Raw genomic sequence first — 27,875 nt, 5'->3', positions numbered from 1 at the left:
TTCCAACCCAGTTCAGTTTTTGACTATTGCTTGTCGTCTTCTCCTTATTTCTTCTTCGGTTTTTTTCTTTTTTTAATAATAATCTTGTTCGTTCGAGGTTGCTGACTGATGATGCTTACAGCCTTCCATAATTTGAGAATCCTCATCAATGACTGCAGCAAGAAAGGAACGGCCGAGGGTTTCTTTCATCCGAAGTAATAGGACGAATCAGAACTTTCATCAATCATCGAAATCCAATGCAACTAATCATCGCTATCTCCTCGGGCACAAACAGATTCTTGTATTTCCTTCAGCAGCAAACATACAACCACAATTCGCCGAAAATTGAGCAAGGCTAGGAGAACATTAGCCTCACTCTTTTATGCACACAATCTCCCCATAAGCACAAGATACCAATATACTTTTGAGTTCACCCTGGTAGCTCAATCCTGATTCCAGGATGGAGTTGCAATATACTATACATTCACTTGCAAGAAATGACGAAATCCTCTATAGGGTTGAAGTTCAAAGACTCTAACCATATAAGCTCCTTTACGTCTTCCTCGTCCAAGGATGCCTGTTCGAAATCAAAGACGAATGGAGATGGACAAGTGGGCTCCTCGTTGATCTCATGGAGGCTCAACAGATAAGGATGATTGAGAGCTTCATCGACTTCAAAGGTTATCAATGTTGAAAATTTTTATCAGTAAAATGATGATGAACTGAAGTGCATTGTCGCTTAAAATTGGGGAAAGACAAAAGGTTAGATGTCCATGAGGTGTACCTGTTATACGCTCCCTAGGGTCGAAAACTAGCATTCTCTCGGCGAGATCAATGGCCAAGGGGGAAGCCTCCGGAAACTTCTTAGAAAATGATTGCTTTGGGACTTGAGGGAGCTGCTTAACATACTTGCGGGCATTTTCGCTCCTCAAAAATCCAAGATCCGAATCACCCGGTGATCCTAGTAGCTGCATAGTGAGGAATCAATCAAGAAGAGTTTCCGAACAATCTAACGAATCTTTAAAGTAATGCATATCCAGTCATGAGATTATTTTAATCACTTCACTGATAATTACCAAACTAAAGATCTGAGATAACCCAAAAATCACAAGTAGAATCGTAGATCAGCAATAAACCTCATGCAGGGTTCAGTTTTAACAATCTAATCAATCAAAGTGAATGTTGAAAGATAAAAAAACTCGGTATACCTCAGTTATGAGTGCCAATTGTTGAGCATAGTCTTTACCCGGAAATAGTGGCTCCCTTGTAATTATCTCCATAAGAATGCAGCCCACGGACCAAATGTCGATTGCAGCAGTGTACTCCGAGCAGTTGAGGAGCAATTCTGGGGCACGGTACCACCTTGTTACAACATATTCAGTCATGAAGTCTGTCTCAGAAGTTGTCCTTGCAAGGCCAAAATCACAGATTTTGAGATCACAGTTCGCGTTGAGGAGCAGATTGCTTGGCTTTAGATCTCGATGTAAGACGTTTGCTGAGTGAACATATTTCAGTCCCCGGAGCAGCTGATACAGGAAATACTGCGGCAAAAATCGAGCACTATGAGCTCCATTCGGGTTTTAGGAAATCAATAAAAACAAGAAAAAAAAAATTATTCTGAACTGCAGCGCGAACTGCAGAGGAAGGAAGCAAAGAGAGTCTGCTAAAATTACCTGACAGTGATCGTCAGTTAGAGCTTGACTCGAGCGTATGATTTGATGCAGGTCAGTGTCCATTAACTCATACACGATATAAACATCATTGAACTGTTCCCTGTTCGGTGGCCTTATGATATCCTTGATCTTGATTATCTACATGCCAATCATGAATTCTTATTGGACAAGAAAATGGAGGAGAAGAAAACAGGTTCCAATCCAATAAGTCATTCTATGCCATTCTTATTCAACTTTATGGAATTAGTAGCTTAGCGGCTGTGCAACATTACATTTTCATGGTCCATGTGGCAGAGGAGTTTGATTTCTCGGAGAGTCCTCTTCGCATCAATCCTGTTATCAAACGCACTCCCAATCTTCTTGATCGCGACTTCTTCTTTGGTCTCCGAATTTCTGGCACAGCTGAAAAAAGGAACTCTGATAAATCTATCGAGTCACATTGGCAAAACCACAAACAGAAGAGAGGCCCAAAACATCTAATTTTAAGATCACAAAATGCCGAAGCCAAACCTGATGTGCACAAGTTTTGCAAACAATCACGTCTAGTGAACATCGACAAAGGAAACAACATCAGATTGCTACTCAACATCAGCTAAATTGTTCTTATATGATATCAGATTGAAACTAAGCATCGGGAAATAACATCATATAGCTACTCAAGTATCATAAACCGATTCTCCAGCTTAGAGATTCCGGTCCTGTTCTTCCAATTACCGAAACCCAATTGGGCAAATCAACTAACCCCGGAAATCAATCTTCTATCCACCGCGACTCAACTCGCAAGCTGCTACTACTGAGGCTCAAGATATTGAGTTTAAGCTCAAAACAAGTGAAATTCCGGTCAGCAGATCAAATCTGGGGAAGAAGGACGCAATTGGGAAAACACCGCAAGCAATGAAAATGAAGAAGGACTGAAGCAGAATCTTGAGCTTACCAGACGATGCCATAGGCTCCGCGGCCGACAGGCTGAATGGGGGGGAAGTACTTGGCGGAGACCTCGAACACATTCCCCAGAACATTGTACTGTACGTAATCCCCGCCGTAAGTCGGACCTCCTCCGTTTTCCTTGGAACCCGCAGCGTTCTCGTTCTCCATTTCTCCGATGAGCTCCGAGAGAGAACAGAAAGAGGGCGTTTGGGCGGTTCTTTTTCAAAAGCTTTGCTCTCTCTCTCTCCCCCTCTCTCTCTCCCTCCTTTCTGTAATAAATGGTCAGTTTCAGTGGAGGAGAGGAGACCGATAATGTGAAGAGGGAATCCTTTTTTTCTCCACTTTATTATTAAATTCAAAATTTTCAAGCTATAAACTTTATTTAGGGAAAAAAAAAAAGGTGTGTCGCGTATCTCTTTTCCCGTTATGAAACTTTTCGGATAGTGTTGGGTCACCCTGGTCAGAAGCAAAACGCACATTTACATATTGGATTAAAATCAAACAATAATTCAATTAAATTCAAATTGGATCGTATGACAAACAGTAAAGAGAATCGATAATTAGTTCATATAATCTCATTCGAAATTTTTTATATGAAAATTTAGTGGTTAGACATACTTTGGGAGGTGAAATTTTGGGCCGGCTTTGCACAGCTACAATATGAAAATCCTTTTGATCATTTTCCTAAGTTCAAAAGGGCAGAAATTTGATTTTTGTTCCCTCCTCTGATCCGCCCTCCTTTTTCTCTTATTAATTATTAGGCTAATATTTTGAATAAATAAATATATAAGATTCGGATTTTGAACTTCTGATGGGCCTCGCAAGTGGCCCGTGATTGGACCACATAAGGAGCACTTGAGCCCACAAATCCGAGGTCAATGTTTTTCGTTGGGCCGAAGTCGGAGATCAATTATTAGGTTAAGTCAATCAACTACAATGTGCTAGATGCGCGACCCATATTACACATAAATAAATTAAATACACACACCATACATAGATTTTATTAAATTATTAAGATTCATTTGAATATGAATGAATTTATGATAAACGAAGAGCTAATAAATTTACAATTGTAAGTAAATTTGTAAAAATAAAAATAAAATTGCTAAATGCTATACATAAATTTATTGTATTAAAAATTAATATATTCAAAAGAAAGTTTTTGGGTGTACGTGGGGGAAAGGAGATAGAATTGACAAAGAAATGAGAGAGAAGTGGGGAAACGGAGAAATAAAGGTGGGGAGTGGGGTGATTAATATATTGAATCTACCATCTTGTAAATGGTCACTGCATAATGAAATTAGGGGCCGTGTGTTTCGGCATAAACGTTTAGATGTAAAGGTTGTAAAAGTTAACGGTTGTAATTGTTTTCACAAATTAAAACTTTATAGTTGTGATTGGTAAATGTTTTGCATTTAAAATATGTTGAATTGTTAGATTACAACAAAAATTACGATAGTGGGATCCATATTTATTTCTGTAAAAATAAATCATATATTATATTATCACTGACATTCTCAGTGATCCAATATAGTTTACCGAACACAATAATCTCACATTTCAACTTACCATTCAGGAAAAAAAGTTTCATAGTTAAATTTTTCTTCCAATCTTTACTTTAAAATTTCCATATAATCTAATAATACTCTAACCAAATGACCCTTAAAGTATAAGATAATCCAATATAGTTTATCAAACACAACAATCTCACATTTCGACTTACGATTCAAAAGAAAAAGTTTCATGATTAAATTTTTCCTCCAATCTTTACTTTTCATATAATTTAACAATACTTAAACCAAATGCTCCCTTAAATATAAGGCTAAATATGAAAAAAGAAAGTCAATGGGGCAGAACGCATGATTGTGAATGGAAGGAATTGAGCTTGTGAGTACCAAATAAGTGGAACGGGATCTTACCACCAAGTCATCCCCATTGGTTTCGCCTCGAGCATCCAATTCACTTTTTTATATTGATATAATAGAATGGCAAAACTATAATAACATGACACCTGTCCACATATGCAAGAATTGTTTGACTTTATGCATACAATGGTATAAATAAAAATTCAGAGAGAAACATGAGATAGCGTCACAATATTATTTTTCTGAAAATATCAGTTGATGATTGATTATCTTCTTAACTCCTTGAAGATTTTAAATCATTAATAAAATTATTGTAATTCTTAATTATTGTACTGTAAAATTAAAAAATTCTCAATTACAAATAAATATTAAATATTTTATTGAAAAATAAAAGATTGTACTAATTCATGAATGAATATTAACAACAACCTTAAGGAAAAAAATAAATTAAATTAGAAAGCTTTCCTCTAAATGTCAAATAATTATGTTAATTTTTTTCACATACCCACAGATAAATCTTCCTATCATCCTTCTAATACTCGTAATAACATAGGTTGTTCCAAGAATATTCAGCTGAATGTGAGTATTAGGAGAGTAACTAGACGTACTTTTTAGGAAGATTTAGTATTATTGTTGTTCATATTATTGGAAATATGTTAATGTATTGGTGAGAATTACACAATTGAAATCGTACAAAGAATTATCTTGTCTTTTTTTGTGTTTTCTCTCTTTAGAAAAGATGGGAATCATTTCAGTTACGTAAGAATGATTATTGACTTATAGATACTTGGTTTCTATTTTTTTTTCTCTAGCATCGAATGTGAAGTGTATTTTGTTGGTTTTAAGCTTTTAGAACTTGAGAGGGACATAAATCAATCACATATAGTCGGACAAGAGGAGGAAGAGGGACAGTTGAAGGAGAATAGTGGCTGCCCCGTTTTCAAATTCTGGACCAATTGGACAGTCACTTCCAGTAATTTTTTGCACTCGAGGGGGATCCCAAAAATGGACATGAGAAATTAAGTGGCAGTCCAGCTAAATGATCATAATTTTTTTTTTCGAGAAATGAGTCGCAAATATAAAAGACTTTTATTTTCAATTTGGACTTAAGAGACTCCTAAGCATTTTTCACAAGTATATTGTTGGTCGTGCTTTGCCACAAGTATTTTTCCATTCCTTCCACGGACTTTATATTTTCATTTTTTTTATCTCACTAATTTACTGATGAAATTTTTTGTTATAATATTCGAGAATTTCTTAGAAAAGTATTTGTCATTTTATTTGTATGACATATAATACAAATTTTAAAATTTTAGGATTTTTATTTTTATTAATCAAACATTAAATAAAATATGAATGAAAATTGAAGATACTATTTGTTTTTAATTTTAAATCGTGTAATAAAGCAAAATACAATGCAGAGGAAATCTTTTTTTTCTTTTTCTTATTTTATTTGTTAGAGATTAAATAAAACGTACCATATAATAAAAAATAATTAATATAATGTAAAATTTTAAAAAATTGCTAGTATGAAAAAGTATTCGTATTCTCCTTCGTGTTGTTAAAAAGTATGCAAGTTTATATGTGTTCATAGATATGACAGAGAAATAATAAGTGTTATGTTGAATTACCTAGAAGATCATGAACTTTTGGTCTCGTCTCAAATTTATCAAGTATTATTACTATTTTTTATTTGTTTTCGACTTATTGCTTATAATGATTAGAACATTTAATCTTAATGGGATTATTTGATTTGTTATCTATTAAATTGTTTTGAACTATTCTTTTTGGCATTTTACTTATGTTTAATAATAATATTTAAATAATTGAATTTAAATGTGTAAAAAACTCCTTCATGTATCTGGAGTTCGAAAAAACCACATGAAAAATTGAAATGGTGTGTATCGATTTTTTTATCCCCATAGTTTTTGATCTTTTTTACGCTTAAAATTGGAATGAAATGCAATGATGGTCTATTATTTTGATCCAATTCTTAAGAGTTAGAAAATCCATTCCATTTGATTTTTTTTTTGGTTCAACTTAGATGCTCTTCAATTTTAAAAATCCAAGAAATACCATTCTACTATTTCTATTAAGTTTTTTATAGGGTTAATCACATAAAAAGACATGACCTTTATACTTTTTCATAAATATAATACGACATTTAAAAAACAAAATAGAAAGGCACGCCATTTGCACTTTTTTCCTTAATATAACACGAATTTTGAAAAATAACACATAAATGCACGACATTCAGGTTTAGTTGCGATTCCAGTACGACGTCAATTATTTCGTTAAATGTAATGGTAATAGTTAACGGGGAGCTAGCGATAGCCGTTATCATTTGACATCATAATTGACATCATGCTCGGTACAAAACTAACTTGAAGGTCGTGCCTTTTTTATGCCATTTTCTAAATATCGTTCTACATTTAGGAAAAAGTGTAAGGATCGTGCTTTTTTAGGTGATTGATCATTTTATATCTTAAAGTATATTTACATAGAATGATATATTAATAAATAAGATATTTTATTTAATTACACTCTTCACGTTCTCAAATTCAAATCGAAATCTCGAAAAATTGAAGGCCATAAAACTCCAAATCTACTTGACCCTAAAATTTTAGTTTTTTTTCCTTTTCTTAAATGATTTTCAAGTAATTTTTAAGACCAAAGAAAACCAAATCGAAATGGTCTCCGACCAAAATAATCGGTTGGTACCCTAAGCCACCCATAATTTGTGTTCTCTCTTAATATTTATAATTTTTAGTTTGTGTATCATAATTTTTTATTTTTAACTTACTATCTGTAATGATTATAATATTTATCTTAATTAGATTGTTTGATTTGTTATCTATTAAATAGCTTGAAACCCCTTTTTTCTTGGCATTTTAATTATTTTTAATAAGTATTTAGATAATTGAATTTAAACGAGAGAAAAATTCTCCAGTTGTATTTGAAGCCCGAAAAAACCACATGAAAAACCGAAATGTTGGGTAAATTAGTTTTTCTTATTCCCAGATAGTTTTTGGGTGGTTTTTTATGTTTAAAATTGAAAAGAAATGGAATGATGTTCTATTATTTCAATTCATTTCACAAGGGTTAAAAAGACCATTCTCTTTGAAATTTCTTTTGCTCAACTTGGATGCTCTTGCATTTTAAAAACCTAAGAAATGTGATTCTATCATTTCTACTAAGTTTTATATAATCATATAATTTCTATTAATTTATTATATCTAAAAGTATATTTATATAGAATGATATATTGATAAATAAGTTATTGTATTTAAATACACTCTTCACATTCTCAAATTTAATTTGAAAATCACTATTTTTCTCCGAATACAACTACATTTTTTTGTTACAAGAGGCATCTATGGGTTTAGTACCAACACAACTGCATTTCACTATTCGAAAGGTACTCTATCCACTTATCATTCCATCCCGGTGTACCAAATGGGACCATATGCATGCGCACATAGAAACACATGCACATATATATTTATTGAAGAAAAAATTGTACTATGTTCTTTTTTTGTATTGAAAAAATTACGCTGTGTTCATATTTTCATGTGTTTCATACTTAATGATATCATCGTACGTGGAATATAACCTCCCATGCTTTACAAGTTTTAAAAATTAAATAAATTGAAAAAAAAGAAATAATTAAACAAAGAGGTGGAGGTCATACATAGATTCAATAATTCACTTTTACTTCAATATATATATAAGTAGCGGTGTGCATGGATTTCGGGTATACCCAAAATAGATCGGAATCTACCCGTTATGATAGGTTATGGATAGCTCGTATTGAAAATAAGATAGAGTCCGGATATTAAAATAAGAAATCGGTAAAAACCGATTCCGATTCCTCCATACATGGTACCCAGAACCGGAATTGGAATCAGTACTCGGACCCGATAATAATTTCTCCAGTTATATTTAGATATATTTCTTCCTTTTTACTTTACCATCTTCCCCTCTCTGTCTCAATCTCTCCCTCTTGTTGGAAGTTTTGCATTCCTTATTGTCGGCAGCTTTGGTTCGATGACCTTGATGTGTCTTCGATAAGGTTTGATCATATTACAGATATTTAATTTTGTAGATTGATTGACGAGACATATTACTCTTTATTGATGTATTGTGGATTAATCTAAATCTACATCGATATTTTATTTTACGTGATTACTGATTATAGATGAGACATTTTCGGTTTTATTTAGCGAGACAAAAAAATTTACATTTTTCAATAGGATATCCGGAACCCGTGATATAATACAGATTCCAGATAAGTTTCGATTCTAAGATTTAACAGGATATGGTCCAGCTCCAAAATCTTGGAACATGTTTCTTAGGATCCGATTTCAAAATCTTAAAATATATTTCTTACAGGGTAGGGTTTAGGTATCGTAAAAAAAAAAGAGTATTCAGACTCAAACACCCCTATATATAAGACTCAAAAAGTTCATAACACTGAAAATTTATCAAAAAGCATGTGCCTCCTTTAATCCTAATCCTAAGATAAGAATTTTGTTTTTTTCTTTTTTTTTAGAAAGATAAATAGCTCTATATATGATGAGGAGGTGCAATGACAATTGCAACGATACATATCCTTGTCTCATATCATTTCAATTCTCGTCACTCAAATTTTTTCTAATCATTAATAGGTTCATCAGTCCCTCTCATAATCGAAAAATATTATGAATTAATTTATTCTCTAATTTATTTGTTATATATTTAGAATTTTGCTAATCTTAAAGATTTTTCTTATTACGGTGAGAATTTTGCAAACTGATTTAGAATAACTGAAATCTTACGGTGCTTTTAAATTCAGAGTTAAAGTAATTTTGATTTTGATAATGGAAAATGACAAATGAGTTGGGATTATAAATTTGACTTGGGAAACGTGTGTTTTTATTGTGTATTGTGTTGAGTTAAAGTTAAAGTAAAAATTTTTTACTTGAAAATATATATATTTTTATTATATAGTGTGTTGAGTTAAAATTAAAGTTAAAATTAAAGTGATTTTAACTAATAAGCCATTACATTTCTTCTTGTAAGTTCAAGAGGTCCATCCATTCTTCTATATATAAAGGCAAAGTGAAAAGAAAATCTCAAAATATTTGTGCTCACACCAAAACGTACTCTGATCACGTTTTTCTCCCTCTCCCCCTCCAAACAAAGAACTCTCTCTCTCTCTCTCTCTCTCCCTCCCATGCGTCCATGGCAGGGGCACCTCTGCCGCTGATGTCAAGCGGAATGCGACTCGTTCGAGCGCCTCGACCTTCTCTGCAGGGCGGCGCCTGACTCCCGAGCTCCCGTCGACGGAAGCATCTCCGTCGTCCTCTTCGCGAGTAAGCTAATATTCTACATAAGCGCTGTGTTCTGTGATCATGTGACCTCTCTTTACCTCCGTATGATATAAGCTCTCCTCCATCATCAACACTGCTGCGCCGGCTCGAGTTCCTTGGGAGCTCCCACCGCCACATAGCACCAATCCGATCCGATCGGACTGCTGTGCTGATCTCCGACGTTTAGTTAGCCTCTCCAGCCTTTACTTACGTTGCCTATGCAAAATGCAGCGACTCAGCTCCTCAGCTGAGGTGAGGATCCGATTGCTGCGACTGAAGCTGATGGCATAGAGTAGTAGGAGCTTTTGTAAGCTATGCTGGATCTTAATCTTAATCTCAACAGTGAGCTCCCATCAGCCGAGTCATCTCAGGAGAACAACTCGGTTGCTGTCCTTCCAGAAGCTTCGCTGACTCAGCTTGACGAATCGGTGGAGACATCCAACTCTTCGATCGTCAATGCTTTTTGGCGGGGGGGGGGGGGGGGGGGGGGGGGGGGGGGGGGGGGGGGGGGGGGGGGGGGGAGGAGGAGGGACGACTCGTTCTCTGCCCGTGCCAACGTGCACGCCTTCAATTTCGACATCCTCAAGGTCGGAAGGCTGGGAGAACGCGGCGGTGAGGAAGTTGCGACAACGAAGCAGTTCTTTCCGGCGGGAACAGTGGGAGAAGACTGCGAAGATTGCCAGGGGCGGTTCAGGTATTCCACTCTGGGGGAGAAACTGAGTGGTGTCCTCGGTCAGAATAGTGACGAGCTGAAGATGATGCTGCGACAGTCATCACCAGGTAGGATTAGGAAAAACGGGAGAGGACCTCGGTCAAATAGCTTGCAGGGGAGTGACATTCTATAGGAGGACTGGGAGATGGGAGTCGCATAAATGGTTAGTGGTGATTTTATTGCCGGAGACCAAATTCATTCTGCTTATTCAGTTCGCTATCCGACCGTTTGTCTGGTCTGTGCTAGTGCTGAATGCATTTACCTGGCGTTCATCGCAGGATTGTTTCCGCTCTTGCCCGCTTAGTAGCAAATGCAAGCTAATGCAATTTTGACTGGGTCTGCACCCACCGGATTAATATGTCTTCGTTATTTGTGTATGTTAAGGGCGATTTCTCTTGTGCCATTGGTTATCTGCTTGCTTTGAAGGATAGTGGGGTGTCTGTGATTGATTATCAATGAACTCGTGTTTTTTATTCGCAGTTCCTGAATTCTTGGGAGTATTGATTCTTTTGTTTACTGAGTATCTGCTTATCCTATTCATCTGTTCCTTCTGCTGCAGGAATTGTGGAAAACAAGTCTATCTGGGTGTGTACTCTGGTCTTCTGTTTAGAATAGACTTGGGACAATTGGTTGATGTGAACACATTTTATGTTGAGCTTTTCCTGCTTGGCCCCTTTTGATGAATTTTGATGTTGTTTGGGTTTAGGTGGATTTGACACTGCTCATGCTGCAGCAAGGTAATACGCTGGTTCATATAAGCCGATTTCTCATTAAACTGAAGAGCGGTTCTATTGATCGATATTGATGAAAACCGTCTCTTGATTCCTGCTAAAATTTTAGAGCCTACGATCGAGCTGCTATTAAGTTCAAGGGGGCTGATGCAGACATCAATTTCCATCGGACAGACTATGAGGAAGATATGAAATAGGTTGGTGGTCATCACGTGTCAAGTGATCTCAGAATAGGATATTTTAAATGACACAGTCATATGGAGTCTTCCTTGCTCAATAAATCGGCAGATGAAAGGTCTGACTAAGGAAAAATTTCTGCACATACTCCGGCAGCAGAGCACTGGCTTTTTGAGGGGCAGTTCAAGATATCGAGGGGTGATACATCACAAATGTGGCCGTTGGGAAGCCAGAATGGGCCAATTTCTTGGCAAAGTATGTACAAACTCAAGATCAGTCCATAGACACTTGTCTGATGGTCGGGGTGTGGGGTGAAAAAAGTCCCATTAACTCAAGAACAATCCATAAAAAACCTCAAGATCACTCCCGTTAATGGTAACATTAATAGGATCAGACTGCTTGCACTTGCAGGTATATTTACCTTGGGGTATTCGACACTGACATAGAAGCAGCAAGGTACTAAGTATTCCCTCTTAGATAGTATCATGTACTACGTTTGCGAGACCTCAATAGAATTCCATCACGTGCATGTTCTCCTGTGATTTATTTATTTATTTATTATTATTATTATTATTTGTAAATCAGGGCTTATGACGAGGCAGCTATCAAATATAATGGAAGGGAGGCAGTCACCAACTTCGTGCGCAGTTCTTATTATGGAGAGATCATCACTGAGGCCAATCATCAAGGTTCCATCTTCCTCAAACACAACCTTGCCTTTTAATTTCACACACACATAAACCTGCCTTATTTCAGTTGGCAAGATAAGTTGACATGTGCTATATATGCTATGCAATGACATTAGCCATGCATTTGCTGCAGGTGGTGACCACAATCTTGATCTGAATCTGGGGATATCACCCCCTTCTCTTGGAAAATGCCTAAACGAAGTTGATACCAGTCTCCAGTGCCACACTGAAATCAGCAGCATGCATGATGGAAGAGATCTGAGGGTAATATTTTAACAATATATGTCACGTTTATTTTGACGTTCATGCCAGTGTTTGATGGACCGGTAACCATGCCATAATTATACAAAAAAGAGAAGCATGCTATAGGCCTTTATGAGCTCTATGATTTGCGAGGCTATGCTTCGAATTTTGTGAAAGAGGCACTAATTTCAACGATCTCTGCTCTAGACCTGATTGATTTACAGGTGGAAAACCCTGTAGCTGCTGCCTGGAACAGTCCAGCTATCCTTCCGCGAATGGTATAAGCTTTCTCTCCACTCGAGGTTAGTAGTGTTGCTCTTCTCAGCAGCCATAAGATTGAAAAGGAAGTTGCTTCAGTGAGTGCTATTTGCTGGAATACGATGATATCATCACTTCCCTACTTCTTTTGTTCTGTCCCTCCCGGCTATATATGGCTTTAATTCGAATCATTATTATCTTCATTATTGTCGTGTGCTCTATGTAAGTACTTTATCTTGCAGGGAAGAGCTAAAGAGCAGAGAATTGAGTTTGGCAGGCTCTGCTTCCCTGGCTGGGCATCACATTGTCAGGTTAATTCAACCTCAGTGCCATCATCCTCTGCTGCAGCATCATCAGGATTCTCATCTTTACCGTCTCCTCCTCACTCAAGCCACCTTTCTCCCGACATTCTTACCCAACCCAACCCGACAAGTCAAGGCATCTGTTTTTCTCTTAGTACTCCCTCATCAGAACGTATTCCCGATTTTCCGCACTTCTATTATCGGTGAAGCCACAAAATTCACCCCGGCAGTCATACTTTCATCCCTAATTCTACTATGATCAAACAATACTAGGAGAGTCAGATCTTTCTCTGCCAAAATAATCAACTCCACTTGCTTTTCGTCCTCTGTCCATTTTGTTTTCGAGACTTATTGCGTCTCTTCCAGTTTCACCACAAGGATCAAGGCTCAGTCTTCCTCAGTAAATGCCAGTCCCCACTCTTCCAGGAGAATGAAAGTAAACAATAAAATGATTTGCATTCACTGTTGGCAGAAAAAGAAAGGCAGAAAGAAAGATTTCGCTGGTCGTTAGAATAACCAGGGACGCTTAGTGGTTATATGAGTAGGATCCCTTCATATTTTCCAATGATTAGATACCACATAGGCCTCACAAGGTACTGATTCGAGTTACTAGATGCGTAAGAGGATGGCTCTACAAGTTCTGTGAAGTTGCATTATATTTTCTTGTTCTACCTAAAGGAACTATCCATCCCGGAGTCACTGACCATCAAAGTGCAAATGGAAGACGAGTTAATTCCAGGAGGTGGTCCGCTTGTTGCCAGTGCTTGTTCTAGGCCTGTTTGACATTGTTCACTAGTTGTTGTGAAGATATACTGATGTTCGTCCAATAAGAATTTTCTCATTTTCGCATAGAAATGATGAGACTCATTATCTTGAGCTAGATTAGTATTTCTGATTTTGCATGTCAGGGAAAAGTTGGGATGGCTGTGACCGTCTTTGGAGTAGACAGGATAAGCACCTTCAACACCGGTATTTGGGAAAAGGGTGGTTCAGAAACTTACCGGGCCTCCTTTATTTGTTAGATCAACTTTTCATTGTGTAAATCGCATATTATAAAGTTGATCGGACACCCCTTAAATCGATCCATCTGCAATTAACTCATCTCAGTTCCAGCCACTTCTTCCAAGTACCAAAGTACGTAAGCTATTTTTTACCAGATTCCTGTCGTACTATGCGCAATCCAAAGTCGACTCCACTTGCTACTCATACAGCAGCAGCTATTTTAATGTGAGAATCCCACGAGCTGTGTTACTTGAGTAGGTAAAAACACGAGGAAAATGGAAATCTATGCCATCTGTTCGGACTCTGCACCAAGAAGAATTTATAGGGATTGTTCGGGAAAACCAACAGTAACCATTAAGAGAAAAGGTCAGACTTAATTGATGTGCCGGAGTTACTTATACTGTTGAAAGGTACGGCGCTGATGGAAAATTCTCACGTGGGGTGTCCATAGAAAGGTAGATAATATTACGGCTATTTATGTCCAGGCACATGCAATTTTATGTATTTCAGGCATAGACACTGTACAAATTGAAATATTAGAGTCCAAATAGGGCACACAGAATTTCTAACCATTTGGGTGGTTCAGAGGCAGAGAATGATGATTTGATTCTCCTCCTCAGATCCCGAACTCTTGAACAGACCATCCAGCAATTTCTGCCACCTACTGCACCCGCATTCGCGTCTCTCCAATCATAATTGGGGCCGCACTTTCCATGTCCGCTGTGTATGAATCAATAAAAAACTGCATCACATGCCCTAAAAAATCAAGGATATTATGGGTGATATTATGCCACCCAAACTCCCAAACTCCTCACATGATTGACAACAATATGCAATGAGATCAGACAGTACAACTTACCAGTTGCCCAAATTCTTTACCTCAAATATCATGCATGACAGAAAATTAACAATAATAAATGCCTGATCCCCAATAAACCAAAACTGAAAGCCGATTAATTCTTTACCTGATGCATTCTCAAACCCCCACAATTTTGGGAGCTTGAGCCTCAACAGGCTGCTTGATCGAGGCCAGTTAGTGGGAGGATGGATCCTGTCACGTTGAGTTCGAGTTCTCTGAACCGCCATGAGCCATGAAATACCAGTGCTCTATATTGCCCCAATTGTCCAAAATCGATTTCTACAGAGCATTACCTCACATCCCAAAAGTTCTACGATATATATCTCCTGAGGTGGCCATCCTCATCTTCGGATCTTCATACCCATCATAGAACTTGTTCAATCCGAGTCTCTCATTTCTGAGGAGCTCCGCCATACCCAGACCATTCCCTCCATGAATGTCACTCAATCCATCCCAGTGCCCATTTGAAATCGGTCCATTCTGGTCGTGCTGCATGGACAATTGGGCAAAAGCAGAGAGACTTCCCACTTGTGCCCGATCCAGAATCCTCTGAGAAATGCCATAGGAATCATCTGTTAAAGAATACCCATCCCCTACGACATATCCTGCTTTCTGCTGTTGGGAAAGAGACCTTTGCATCAACGATTTGAGTCTTGCCTCATTATCGAAGTCATTGAACTGACTGGGGAAAGATCTAACATCTAAGGAAGGCTGCTTGTTGAGCACGCTCTGAAGTCTCCCTTTCCCTACAGCTAATATAGCAGGATCCATGAACTCTATATCAGGAGTGCCAATATTTCCATTTAGATGTGGTTGCTGTGAATTTCTCATCAAAGAGGGCATTTCATGCGAATAGTTCCCTGAAAAGGAGGCACATATCCATCATCACAATGGAAAGTCACAAATAATGAGATCAACCGTCAAACAACATACAGCAACTTACGAGTCATTGCATCAAAAGCATGGTTTGTTCTCTCATGAGATGAAAACCCAGGAGGTGGTGCTCTATTAGGTACTGAGAAACCAGGTGGCGCCAACATTTGAGATCCTGAAACTCCTTCAAGTAATATTATATGGAAAAAGTCAAAAGATTGCTGAGTAACTTAAAGTGTAAAGCTAATTGTTTAATGTTTATTAAGTTTAAATTGTTTCTTACGATTAAACAACCTTATGGAGCATGCTTTTCAAAAAAAAAAAAAAAAGGTATCTGAACCTAAAGATTAAACGTTCAATTTACCAGAGCTCTTGCTAGATGAGAGAGAACCAGCACTGCAAGCAAAATTGTCCGCTTCCCAAGGATTGTGAAAAAATCCATTGGTGATCCCAAATTTATCGACATATGATTCTCTTGACTCGTGAAGATCTTGATTATACGATGACTCCATTGGAAATTGCTTGAAAAGACTAGAAGCTCCAGCATCACATGCATGAGATTGTTCCTCTTGTCTAGCAAATGAGAACCTGGACTGATTGCTGTTCTGAACTTTCCGAGAACTCAACTTGTTAAGAGAACCTGACTCTGCATCAATTTCTCCCAGAAGTTTAGACAAATCCTGGGGTGAAGTCAATGAGTCATCAAAAGCGAAGTCCATGGATAAAATATTGGAAATTATGCTGTGCTCTCCAGGATTATCTAGATGATTGGTGCCATCAGCATTCACTGCATCAACAAGAAACCTTCCAATAGTACCATTGCCTTCTCCCCGAAGCAAAGAATGGTCAGAAGTAGTAGTATCCACAAAAGCAGAGCCCCTGGAGAAGCTATCCCAGTGGCCATTTGATGCTATTAAACCGTTTGACAAGTGAGAGACAGAACAATTATCGACCTTGCTTTCTCCCAAAACAGGGCCAGCATTTATGGCCATCACATTAAAGGGCTCACCTTGCGGAAATGTTTGAGTCCCTAAATAATGGGAAGAATGAAGAGCACCAACTGATCTGGAACCATAAGTTGGGTAATGAACAACTTCAGGGTCTTTATGTCTTTGACTATCAAAAGACAATATATCATCTTCAACTTCAGAACATTTGTCCGGGACAGTATTTTGTGAATCTGATTGCCGAATAAGCTCCGTTAAATCTCCTCCACTCCAAACTGGGGCGACTCTCTTAGTATCCGGCTCTTCATGGTGCTCAGAACATATATTCTGAGGCACCTCATGCAGACTCCCTGCTTTAGAAAAAACTGAACCACTAACAGAAGATTTCGCTCTGGATATGCTTGAAGGTTTGTGGAGAGTGCTGGAGTCAATGCTAATTGACAAGACATCAGAACATAAGTTTTGAACCTTCCCATAATTCTCTGTGTCAGACTCCTCTTCAGACTCGAAACAAGAGTGCTGCCTTGAATCATTGATAGAACTGGCGACACTAGATGGCATATCGATCCTTCCATTATATTGCTCAACTAATAGTGGATGTAAGGATCTGCTGGAGTTTCTAACAGTAGGAGCTGTTTCTACTTCAAGATATTTATCTGATGCGGAATGATTCGCATGTTGCTTCAAAGAACTGGATGTATCCAATTTATCTTTAGCTACCAATGTGTGAATGCCATCATTGGTTGTTGGCTTCTTTATGTTACTATGCAATTTAGGAGCTTGAACGGTACTTGCCACTACTGATGAAAATGCAGATGCAACATCTTCTGAATCAGATCCTTGTCTAGAATGCCCATTTAAACAAGCTGACCTAGCAGATGATGACTGATAGTTTGAAGCACGCGTTCCCCTGACACGATAAGAAAGAAATCACGACGGAAGGCAATTTGAGAAAGCAAATTAAGAATGAAATATAGCAAGAACACTTACCATGAGGCAGCAGCGGGAAGTACAACGGACCTGCCACTACCTCCATTTGGTGGAGAACCTTTGCCAATGCTACCTATGCTCTGTCCAAGAAAATAGTCAAATTTCAGCAGTTGATAAAGCATCATACCAATCATGCTCATTATGAACTTAACAAAAAAAAAAAGGTAGATAAAGATTCAATATTGAAGATCTTACATTTGAAGCATCTTTGACAATAGGTTTCCCAGGGGAAGCAGAGGTGTTATTGCAGTAATCATCAACAGGTGGTGGCAACATATTCCCTGCTCGTCGGTGCAGTGTGTTCATATTATTGGTGATCTGCTGAACTCTGCTCCTTCGAAGCAACAATACAATTAAGTCAAAACATATGTGTAAACCAAAATGCATAAGAAGAAAGGATGACTACTAAATTAATGTTAGTGAAGAATACTTATAATGGTCAATTGGTCCAAATAAAAGCTCATGGTTGAAGCTAAAAAATAGAAACTAGAAAGGTCTTAGTCTATTAGAAGAACGAGTAAGATTTTAAACAATATACTCTAAAAGACTGTTTCTCAATGATCAAAACAAGCAAGGGGGAATTACAACAACTCAACTTCCCATTCCAGATGGCTAAAGGAAGTACTTAATAATGTAAACATCATAATCAGTTAAATAAATCAACGAGACACTAAAATCAATGTGACTGCTGCGAACCTTGTATACGCTGAAATAATCTCGTCTTTGGTGTAACTATCCTCTTGAGAACCAATCTCATGCAAATACAAGCACTCTGGATTGGTGCAAGGCTGCAACAAGAAATACTCTATCCTTCATTATACCATGCTCACAATGAAATGGACAAAGATACTCTCAATTTTGAAAGTAACAACCTATATATTGATCACAGTTCTTACCATATTTCTGAGCCACGCATGACAGTATTTTGTAGTTCCAAAGCACACCCTGAGAAGTATCATCTAAAATCAATAAAATGATTTTCAAAATTATTTAACTTAAAATAATTTTATAATAATAATAAAAAAAAAAGAAGTTGCAGCATGCTCATCTAAGTAGCTAAGAATAAAAACAGTAATTTTCTAATGAGATTACCTTAACGCTCTACCATCCAAGACAAATCCATGTACAGATTGAATGCAACGCACCGCTTCCTCCTCTTTAGCATAAGTTATATATCTAAGGCAAAAAATATAAGATATATATCAATCAATTCTCCTATTAATTTGTGATCAAAGTCCCAGTTAATCTGAAATTTTACTCGTTATTTTTCTTAGAGAACATTGCACTTCTTCCATCACACTCATCAACGCATAAATGGCACTCAGAAATCAAGTGACTTGCCTAGGATAAATCGTTCTAGCAGAAGAGCTTATAAAACTCACTGAAAAAAATAATATAAACACGCCAACTTACACACTACAGGTGTTGTTTGGGAATTGCTGAACTACACCAGCTGATGTCCGCGACATTGATACCTTTAGAACTTTCCCATACTGACCAAAATAATCTCTACGCTGGAGAAGCTGCACAATACATTTCGCCATTAAGTATCCATGTAAGGTGTTTATGTACACTCGTTTTTGAAAGAGAGGGGTAAAGGGTCGGGGGCGTGGCACACACATCCTCATCAGCTAGGTTAAGAGGCAAGCCAACTACATAAACCAGGTTTCTTTGAATCACTCGCATGTTGCTCAGCTGCTTTCTCCCATCAGATGGCTTTGTCTTTGCCTTCTGCACCTTCGACTTTTTCTCCATGTTAATTTCAGCCACTAATCTGCTAGACAGGACACATCATTAAGATGGTAGTGAAGGAGATCCCCCGAATTTTTTTTCATACAGCTATGATAATACCTCTCACATTTCGCGGCCATCCCTACAATCTTCTCCTTGTCATAAGGGACACGGCATGCAGGACAACGCCCTTCAGTCCCGTCCTTCTCAGCCATCTCCATTATATGATGCCAACACCATACACATATCTAGCGTGTGTAATTAATATAAATTAGTAAATTAGAAAATGAAAAATGAATGGCAGCAGGAGGTAGTGAACATTGAGAAATGAGAAACATGGGCACTCGAATAAACTGAAATAAAGCAACTCATGAGGTCTTTGATGTAATGTCAACTAGCAACTCCTTCGAACCTCCATGTATATCAATAGGGGGCAAGCCAACCTCACATTCATAAATTAGACTCAAACTAGGAAAGAGGCGATAAGTATAATGAGAGGGGAACAGAATATCAAATCGCAAACCAGACCTCGTAGCCGCATTTGCAAGGCTTCAATTGCTGATCAGTCAAGTCCATCTCTTCAGTGCAGAGAGGACAGATCTTCTCTCCCTCGTCACTCATGATTGCCCTAGCATGCAGAAAACAGAAATTAGAACCGAAGGATAACACTGTCAGTCTGAATAGAAAACCGACATTCACAGCATTCGGACAGCATAAATTGTATAAGGTGAATGTTTACAGCTATTTCCTACATATCTATATCTAACTACATAATCTAACAATGCTAGGATTAAGACAGCACGAAATTTCAGGCACAAATGTGACAATGAAACAACCCCAATTTCAGCATCAACACCAACATTTCCCATACATCCTGCATTTAACCTTCACTGCTCAAGCAGAAAGCACATCGCAATCTTCTAACGGACTGCTCAACATGAATTGATGGAAATGCGAGGACAGATCGTAGATATCATAGCAACTGATTGAAAACGCATTAACACTGCAATGAGCAGCTGCGACGTACGAATAACATGTACAACAAAAGTCGCTACAGAGACAATTGATCAGAACCAAATAAATAAATAACTGAGCAAAAGAGAAACGATTGAGCTATGAGGATCAGTAAACGCGAGAGGAAATTCAAACAAACAATCATTACACGTGATTGTAAACAGGAATCTCGTGCAAAACGGAACGAGCATCTGGAATTGCATTGGTGTGATTAGGGTTTGAGATGACGGCTCAAGGAGGAGACTTACAGTGCCAGGGATCGAGATGGAAGGAGGGAGAAATCTGTTGCGAGGATGAGATTGAAAGGAATGCGCCGATGGAGAAAGCCAACGAACTGAACGTGACGCGGAGACAGAGAGAGAATGTGAGAGCCACGAAACGAACGCAGAGAGAGAGAGAGAGAGAGAGTGTGTGAGAGAGAGAAGGGGGGTGACTGGCGAGGGGGTGGCTTGTTATTTGTTAAATCAGCGGGGGCCGGGCTGGTTTCTCCTCCGCGTCGCTGTCAATCAAGTTTTACTGTTAAGGCCATTTCCAACCCGGTCCCTAAAACTTTCTCTCTCCTCAATTTGATCCTCTCATTTTCAGTTATTTCAATTTACTCTCTATTGTTTTCTGATGAACTTGTTAGGATTGTTGGTGTCGGCGGTGATAATACATGCATACATACATACATCTGGACAGCCATCGTAAGGTCACGTTTCTTCTGCAGAATTCGCTCACTGCAACCTTTACTATCTTTCTCGATCTCTATAGTAAATATCCCAATTTATCAACTTGATCGATCGAAGTTGGTTTCTTTTTCAAGAGCTAAATGAGTTCCTTTCTTCTTTTAAATGGTGAGTAACGTGAACGTATTGGTCCGACTACTTTTCGCTAAGATCGTAGCAGAATATGACCCTTGCTCTAATCTATAGCGAGGTTTCTCCAGTTTTGCGGGAGACAAAGTGTTAGGCATTCAATTCTCGCCTTGTCCAATTATTGGGCATGGCTCCTCGACCGATAATTTGTTTTTTTTTTTGCTGTTTAAAACCGATAATCTGTTGAAGTTAAGATGGTTCGCGAGTTTTGTGATTGTTTGAGAAGATCTTATTGTTACCTCGTTTTATGCTGAAATTCAATACTGTTCATTCCACTTGATCAAGTATTATTTTATTTTGTTGATAAAAAAAGAGAAAAGCTTATTAAAAGTATGGTCATAAATTATATTTATATTTATCATTAATGTTTGGATATTATTACGGGATATACTCTCGTCATTTCCATTATTTATTTCCTTGTACGTAATCTTGTATTATGGGATAGATAGGTGGTAAAGATTAATTACTTGTAACATTTAGCACTCTTTCCTTGCATTCATTTAGTTGATAGCTATATGTACAGAGATGGCATATCAATGAAATTGAACAGAGCCATTCACAGAAAATCTTGGTTTTATATATGGTATCACAGCCCATGGTAATAATCTTATGGGCACATATGCGCAGGAGCCCACACCACGCCAGTGAAGTCCGAGTCCAGAAGTAGAAGCTCGGTTCGTAGTAGTTGATCCCCCTCGCTCGAGTGTGGAAGAAAAAGCCTACCTCAAGGCAGTTAAGGTCTGAGTCCGAAAGATATGAGAGACTGGCTCGAGGTAAGTTGTTGAGGGCGGACGGTTATGGTTCACGTGACACATGTAGTCAAATAGTGAGAAAGATCATGTGGTGCCACGTGACGGCGTGTATTAGGAATATAAAAGTCAACTAGGAAAAAGTTAATTATACATCGGAAGCATAGAATAAAATGGGATAGTTTATATGGGATTGGGTCGTATAATTTATTAGGTCGAACTTTTGATATACTTACAGAATGTGGCATGCTTGGTTCTCGACCTTCTTCATTTTCCATGGAACAACAACATAGATTATCTTCGGATTCGGGTTCTTCATTGTCTAATCCTAGCAGATATCGCCATCTCGTTGGTCGCCTCATCTACCTAACAATCACTCATCTCGAGTTATCTTATTATGTTCATATTCTATCCCAATTCATGCAGGAGCCACGCCAAAATCATTGGATGGCAGCAATGCACATACTTCAATACTTTCTATTCACATTCTATCCCAACTCACGCAAGATCCACGCCAAGATCATTGGATGGCAGAAATGCGCAAACTTTGACACATGAAACAATCACCGGGACGGGGAATCTTCCTCCGACCACACTCCATGGAACTAATAGCATATTGTGATTCTGATTGGGCTAGCTGCCCGATGACTCAAAGATCGGTCACATGTTACTTCACAACACTTGGAGAAATTCCAATCTCGTGGAAGACTAAGAAACAAACAACTGTACCTCGTTCATCTGCTGAAGCCAAAAACATAGCAATGACAGCTCCAGTTAGTGAAATTATGCGACTACGCTGTCTACGTTCATCATTTGATGTCACATTTTTCGGTCCCACTCAACTATATTGTGACAACCAAGCAACACTTCATATCGTTGCTAATCCGGTATCCCATGAGCGAACCAAGCGTATCGAAATCGACTACAGTTTCATTCGGGAACGTTACTATCCAAAAGGATTGTTACCAATCACACCTCCACACATCTTCAACTTGCTAACATTTTTCACCAAGGTTTTGAAACGTAATCGTTTTCAGTTTCTCCTCAGCAGGTTAGGAATTTGGGATTCTCATTTTCCAACTTGAGAGGAATATTACAGGATATCCTCTCGTGATTTCCATGATTTATTTCTTTGTACATCCGATCATTTTCACCATCCTTGCACTGAAATCAGATCCACTTGAGGGGCTGGCTCATATAGCTCGACTCGAGATCCGGATCGTGATATTAGAATATGGCGGGCTTGCTCTGAGCTATGTTCAATATGAGACGTTCCCTGGATTGACCCCGGGAATTGACATAGTTTAAGTCCCGCATGATTCGGTTCAACTCAATAAAGGGACGACAACCCATGATTCTTTTTCCCCCTCCATCCAGATTTATACGTTCCTCTCTCTTTTTTTCCCCCAGATTCCCTTCGAACTTCTTGATTTATGGTCTAAGATGACTATCACACTTTGTATTTTAATATTAACAAAACTAAATTTTCCCGCGTTCCTAAACTTATATCCAATTTTTTGATATGGTATATATTGCCGGTTTAATTTTTTTCAACAAATGAAATTAAAAAATCAATTCTACATAAAGTAATAGATAAATATACAAATTTTCTCATTATAGATTAAATTATCCGATTACTTTGAAAGTCAATAAATCGCGAGATAAATGTAAAAAAGAAAAAAAAAAAGGGAATCACGGGACTCTCGTATAAGTGCTTCCCGGCTTATCACATCCTATAGCACATTACCAAAATATATATAATAAAAAGAAAACGTAAATAACCACATAAAAAATTTCAGCAAAATAATAAAATGGGCCGGCCCTCTCGACGGTCTAAAAAAGGGCCAGAGAGAGAAAGAACCGATCCCTTTGGCGTTCACGTGTCACGGGATTTGTTGTAGTCCAATCAGAATTCATCACATTAATATATGGCGGGGCCAAATTATTTCCGAGAAATAGAATCTTCTATGGAGATTCGTGTTCACACACAACCGATACATTTTCATGGCAAGAAACAAAGTGATTGGTATTTTCAAAAGGACTAATTTAACCTTCTCTAGTTGTCAATTCCATTTATGTAAAAATTTTCAAAATAATCAAAGTAGCATCTAATGAATTGCTAAAAAGATCAGTTCAACATCCCACGAGGAGAAAGCGATATTGCATAAAAGGTACGTCATATTCCAGTAAAAATTGCCAAACTTATCGATTGATCTTATCACAATGGGGTGTGTATTTATTACAGATTGCCAAACATATCGGTTGATCATATCACAATTATTCAATGAAAAAACTCTGTTGACTTGGTCCTTCTTATCACAAAAATCAATATTTTATTGGGATAAATTTTATTTACACGAGACACAACACATGGTTAATGATGGCTGCTTATATTAAGCAATAAAATGCGCATATTGTGTTTTTTCCCTACTCTTAAAAGTTTTTGAGTTCATCAACCTTGTGTACAGTAAACTTTATCTATATGACAGGATTATATTTCCCATTCACAGACTAAAATAATCAGGAGTTATCTGGCAGGGCGATTCGGTCAATTCAGCAAATTTATAAGGCAACTTCACATTAATTTGGGAAGAAAAGATCGTAGTTTTAGTTTCCATTCAAAATGAAGGTGGACCTTTATCCACGTCACAATTCTCCGACTGCCAAATGTGTCAATGTCTATTGAGACCAAAATCCGGACCGTCCATTCCCATCTCGTGATTATATCTCCGCCGTCCATTGCCAGAGATTGGTCACGTCCACAGGATCAGAAATATCGAAGGCCGGGGCGCGAAGTACTAGAGCCTTCTCTCCCCATTCAATATCCACTCTTTATATGTTGACCTCAGCTCCGTCGACTTTTCCATAGTCACTGAGCTCGTGCTCTGCTCGCGCCACTCCTCCTGCCTAGTGCCTAGGGTTTCGACTCCGCAGTTCTCCATTCCTGATCGTCATCTTAAGGTACGCTGTGGACGGATCTTGGGCTCCGGCTTCGATCTTCACGATCGCTCTGCTGATCTGTGTTTCAGTGTGTGATCTCTCACTGAACGCCTGATAGATTTTCCGCCGTTGACGTTGCACATTCCGGTTTCGATCTGATTTTTTATCTCGACGTGCTATGCATTTCCTTCCGTTTCTCTGCGTTTTCTTTGGATTTTGAATATGGCGAGTGATCTTACCTTCTTCTTTTTCTTTTTCTTTTTTTCCTTCCTTTCTGTCGAATAGAAGGAATCATGGGAAAGTCCTATCCGACTGTCAGCGAGGAATACAAGAAGGCCATCGACAAGTGCAAGAAGAAGCTCAGAGGTCTCATCGCTGAGAAGAACTGTGCTCCGATCATGCTCCGCATCGCGTGAGTTCTCCCCCTGTGTTTCGTTTAAATTACGAGCCGATTCTATGAGATGCTTAAGATGGGTCCTCGTGCAAACTATGTAGCACTCAGCATGTAATAAATGAATCGTTATTATATATATTGCAGGCATGTACATTATTACGAATATTATCTCAAATAACCTCAAATACGCAGTTTACCATGTGAAGATGCTGTTTGCGAAAGTGAACGCAGGTGTACGTGATTTGAAGTGGTCGTTTGACTGTGAAATTGTGTTGTACAGATGGCACTCAGCTGGTACCTTTGATGTGAAGACAAAGACTGGAGGTCCTTTTGGAACCATGAAGAACCCGGCAGAGCTTGCTCACGGGGCCAACAATGGTCTTGATATCGCCGTCAGACTCTTGGAGCCCATAAAGCAGCAATTCCCTATCATCTCCTATGCTGATTTCTACCAGGCAATCTTCAAATCTGTACTCATATTAAGGCGCAAATCCTGGATTCACTGTCATAGCTTAATTAGTCGAATTGGACTACTCTCTACCAGCTCACTTGTTCATATGCATGATCATTATTGTTTTACAATTTGGTGTTAGTCAAACCTATTAACATATGTTTGATGCACGACAGCTTGCTGGTGTTGTTGCTGTTGAAGTTACTGGTGGACCTGAGATCCCCTTCCACCCCGGAAGAGAGGTTAGTGGTTTTCTTTCTTTGGTAGTTTTGGACAGTGCAAAATTTCTTTTTAATAGCGGGTTTTAGCTTGTGTTTTGTTGTCCTGTACTTATGACTAGGATCTGTATAGTTTTGTCATCATCATAAAGCACTAGTAGTCCTATTGAGGTAGAGAATGTTTCTGTGACTGAATGCTATCTTATCTTTGCTCCTTTGTCACGCCATCTCATGGTGACTTACTTTGCAGGACAACCCACATCCACCCCCTGAAGGGCGCCTTCCTGATGCTACCAAGGGTGAGTTAATTCTTTGCGCTTCACCTTATTAAGAAATGGAGTTATCTGCGGCACTTATAGAGGGCTAACATATTCAGATTGGGGTACAATTTCCAGGTGCTGACCACCTTAGGGTAGTATTTGGGGAACAGATGGGCCTGAGTGACAAGGACATTGTTGCTCTCTCTGGTGGCCACACCCTGGTTTGTATTCTCCTATACAACTTATTTTCTTAGTATTGTTTTGTGGGGGAAAATCCTAGAATACATGCACATGTGTGTAAGTGATAAGATCGTGTTTCATCTGTGTATGAGGTGGGGAGCGTATGCCAGTTCCACCTAATATTTTGAATGAAAAAGGGATTGTATCACATATATTTAGGTGTTGTAAAACATACACATCTTGCTGTGTGCTTCAGAACATATGCTTTCTTCTCTAATTGTTTGTTACATGATATTTGTAGGGAAGGTGCCACAAGGAGAGGTCTGGATTTGAGGGACCCTGGACCAAGAATCCTCTCATCTTTGATAACTCTTACTTCAAGTATGTTCTCATTGTTCTTCATCATTGGCATTTTTCTGTTTTTATGTGGACTTATTGCTGGTAGTACTGTAATGGGCAATGAACTCTAAAGATCTGAAATTTTTTTGGGCAGGGAACTATTGAGTGGAGAGAAAGAAGGCCTTCTGCAACTGCCTTCTGACAAGACTCTTCTTTCCGACCCTGTCTTCCGCCCTCTTGTGGAGAAGTATGCTGTGGTATGTAATTCTTTCTGTCATTGCCCCTTTTTATTCTTCTTCCTGTTTGTCTTCGTTCATCAATTTATGTTAGTTATAATTATTGATTTTTGCTGTATCTGTTCCAATGAAGCTTAGCTGTTGATGTTTATTTTTTCTCATTGCTCCATCTTTTCATTTTCAGGATGAAGATGCTTTCTTCGAAGATTACACTGAGGCTCATCTGAAGCTCTCTGAGCTCGGGTAAAATTTTCGCACTGGCTAATCCTCTTTACTTTCATGATTTCTTGCATTTGAATTATCTCTAAACCATTTTCCATGTTTGGGTTCTACTGTCTGTTGCAGATTCGCCGATGCCTAAGCTCTTGCAGTAGTAGAGCGGTTCTAGCAGTGCCAGGAGAAAGCTATCTGTTGCGTTTTTTGATGATAAGGTTTAAACTCTGGGATGTTATGGGTTGATGGATGTGGTTGTTAATTTCTTGCTCCTTTTTTGTTGGACATGTTAGTACTGCTAGTTGGGAGAAACTCGGGCATATTGTTACTGCACTCTTATTTCTGGGTCACCGCTATTATCTGCACATTTCTGTGTTAATCATCGTTCAAAGTCCTTCAGGATCGTCAGTTGAGATATAAAATTGGTCAATAAATCGTTTTCCGTTTAGGCCTATATTCCATCTTAATTGGCCGCTCTCTGATATGAGTGGAAATGTAGACTCGGAATCAGTTTCGTGCCAATGGGAAGAAAGAAAACGTGTCTTCGTTGTGCAAGGTCGAGAAAAAAGTTGGAATTTTCGCTGGGTTGTTTTGGTCAACTTCATGCGCTGGCGTGCTCTGAGTGTCAATGTTACCCCTAGACAATTTGAGCTCGTTCAATCATTCATCAACACGTTCGGTACCAATTCCAGATAAGTAGCAAAAAAGGGCTAAA

The 27,875-nt window shown here is 38.4% G+C and overlaps 3 protein-coding genes and 1 pseudogene across 8 annotated transcripts; 2 read left to right on the top strand and 2 right to left on the bottom strand.

The window, feature by feature from the left end:
- Positions 1 to 260: 260 nt before the first annotated feature.
- On the bottom strand, positions 261 to 2,896 carry LOC116209868 (mitogen-activated protein kinase homolog NTF6). The gene is made up of 6 exons (XM_031543604.1): positions 2,587 to 2,896; positions 1,925 to 2,054; positions 1,653 to 1,790; positions 1,188 to 1,520; positions 764 to 947; positions 261 to 651 (listed from the first exon to the last, which is right to left on the bottom strand). The coding sequence occupies exons 1-6, from the start codon at positions 2,745 to 2,747 to the stop codon at positions 464 to 466; spliced, it is 1,134 nt and encodes a 377-aa protein (XP_031399464.1). The 5' UTR covers positions 2,748 to 2,896; the 3' UTR covers positions 261 to 463.
- A 6,653-nt stretch (positions 2,897 to 9,549) lies between these two features.
- LOC116210001 lies at positions 9,550 to 14,008 on the top strand (annotated as a pseudogene).
- A 268-nt stretch (positions 14,009 to 14,276) lies between these two features.
- Positions 14,277 to 20,768, bottom strand: LOC116210000. Of its 6 annotated transcripts, none has more exons than XM_031543776.1 (14): positions 20,572 to 20,768; positions 19,838 to 19,937; positions 19,430 to 19,557; positions 19,199 to 19,352; positions 18,992 to 19,101; positions 18,671 to 18,754; positions 18,475 to 18,523; positions 18,275 to 18,366; positions 17,774 to 17,912; positions 17,579 to 17,658; positions 16,006 to 17,498; positions 15,712 to 15,825; positions 14,875 to 15,628; positions 14,277 to 14,651 (listed from the first exon to the last, which is right to left on the bottom strand). In XM_031543776.1, exons 2-13 carry the CDS (start codon positions 19,928 to 19,930, stop codon positions 15,063 to 15,065), a joined length of 3,102 nt encoding a protein of 1,033 aa, XP_031399636.1. In that variant the 5' UTR covers positions 19,931 to 19,937; positions 20,572 to 20,768; the 3' UTR covers positions 14,277 to 14,651; positions 14,875 to 15,062. The 6 variants fall into 6 exon arrangements, with proteins under 6 accessions (XP_031399636.1, XP_031399634.1, XP_031399638.1 ...); XM_031543774.1 differs by having other exon boundaries at positions 14,277 to 14,629; XM_031543778.1 differs by having other exon boundaries at positions 14,277 to 14,629; positions 15,712 to 15,816.
- A 3,962-nt stretch (positions 20,769 to 24,730) lies between these two features.
- Positions 24,731 to 27,614, top strand: LOC116210688 (L-ascorbate peroxidase, cytosolic-like). Its single transcript, XM_031544677.1, has 10 exons — positions 24,731 to 24,890; positions 25,155 to 25,281; positions 25,544 to 25,718; positions 25,891 to 25,956; positions 26,183 to 26,231; positions 26,328 to 26,413; positions 26,674 to 26,753; positions 26,866 to 26,968; positions 27,132 to 27,190; positions 27,293 to 27,614. The coding sequence occupies exons 2-10, from the start codon at positions 25,163 to 25,165 to the stop codon at positions 27,306 to 27,308; spliced, it is 753 nt and encodes a 250-aa protein (XP_031400537.1). The 5' UTR covers positions 24,731 to 24,890; positions 25,155 to 25,162; the 3' UTR covers positions 27,309 to 27,614.
- Positions 27,615 to 27,875: the final 261 nt, after the last annotated feature.

This window comes from Punica granatum, chromosome 6, assembly GCF_007655135.1.
Source record: "Punica granatum isolate Tunisia-2019 chromosome 6, ASM765513v2, whole genome shotgun sequence".
NCBI classification, from domain to species: domain Eukaryota; kingdom Viridiplantae; phylum Streptophyta; class Magnoliopsida; order Myrtales; family Lythraceae; genus Punica; species Punica granatum.
This window is presented reverse-complemented; position numbering and strand designations above follow the sequence as displayed.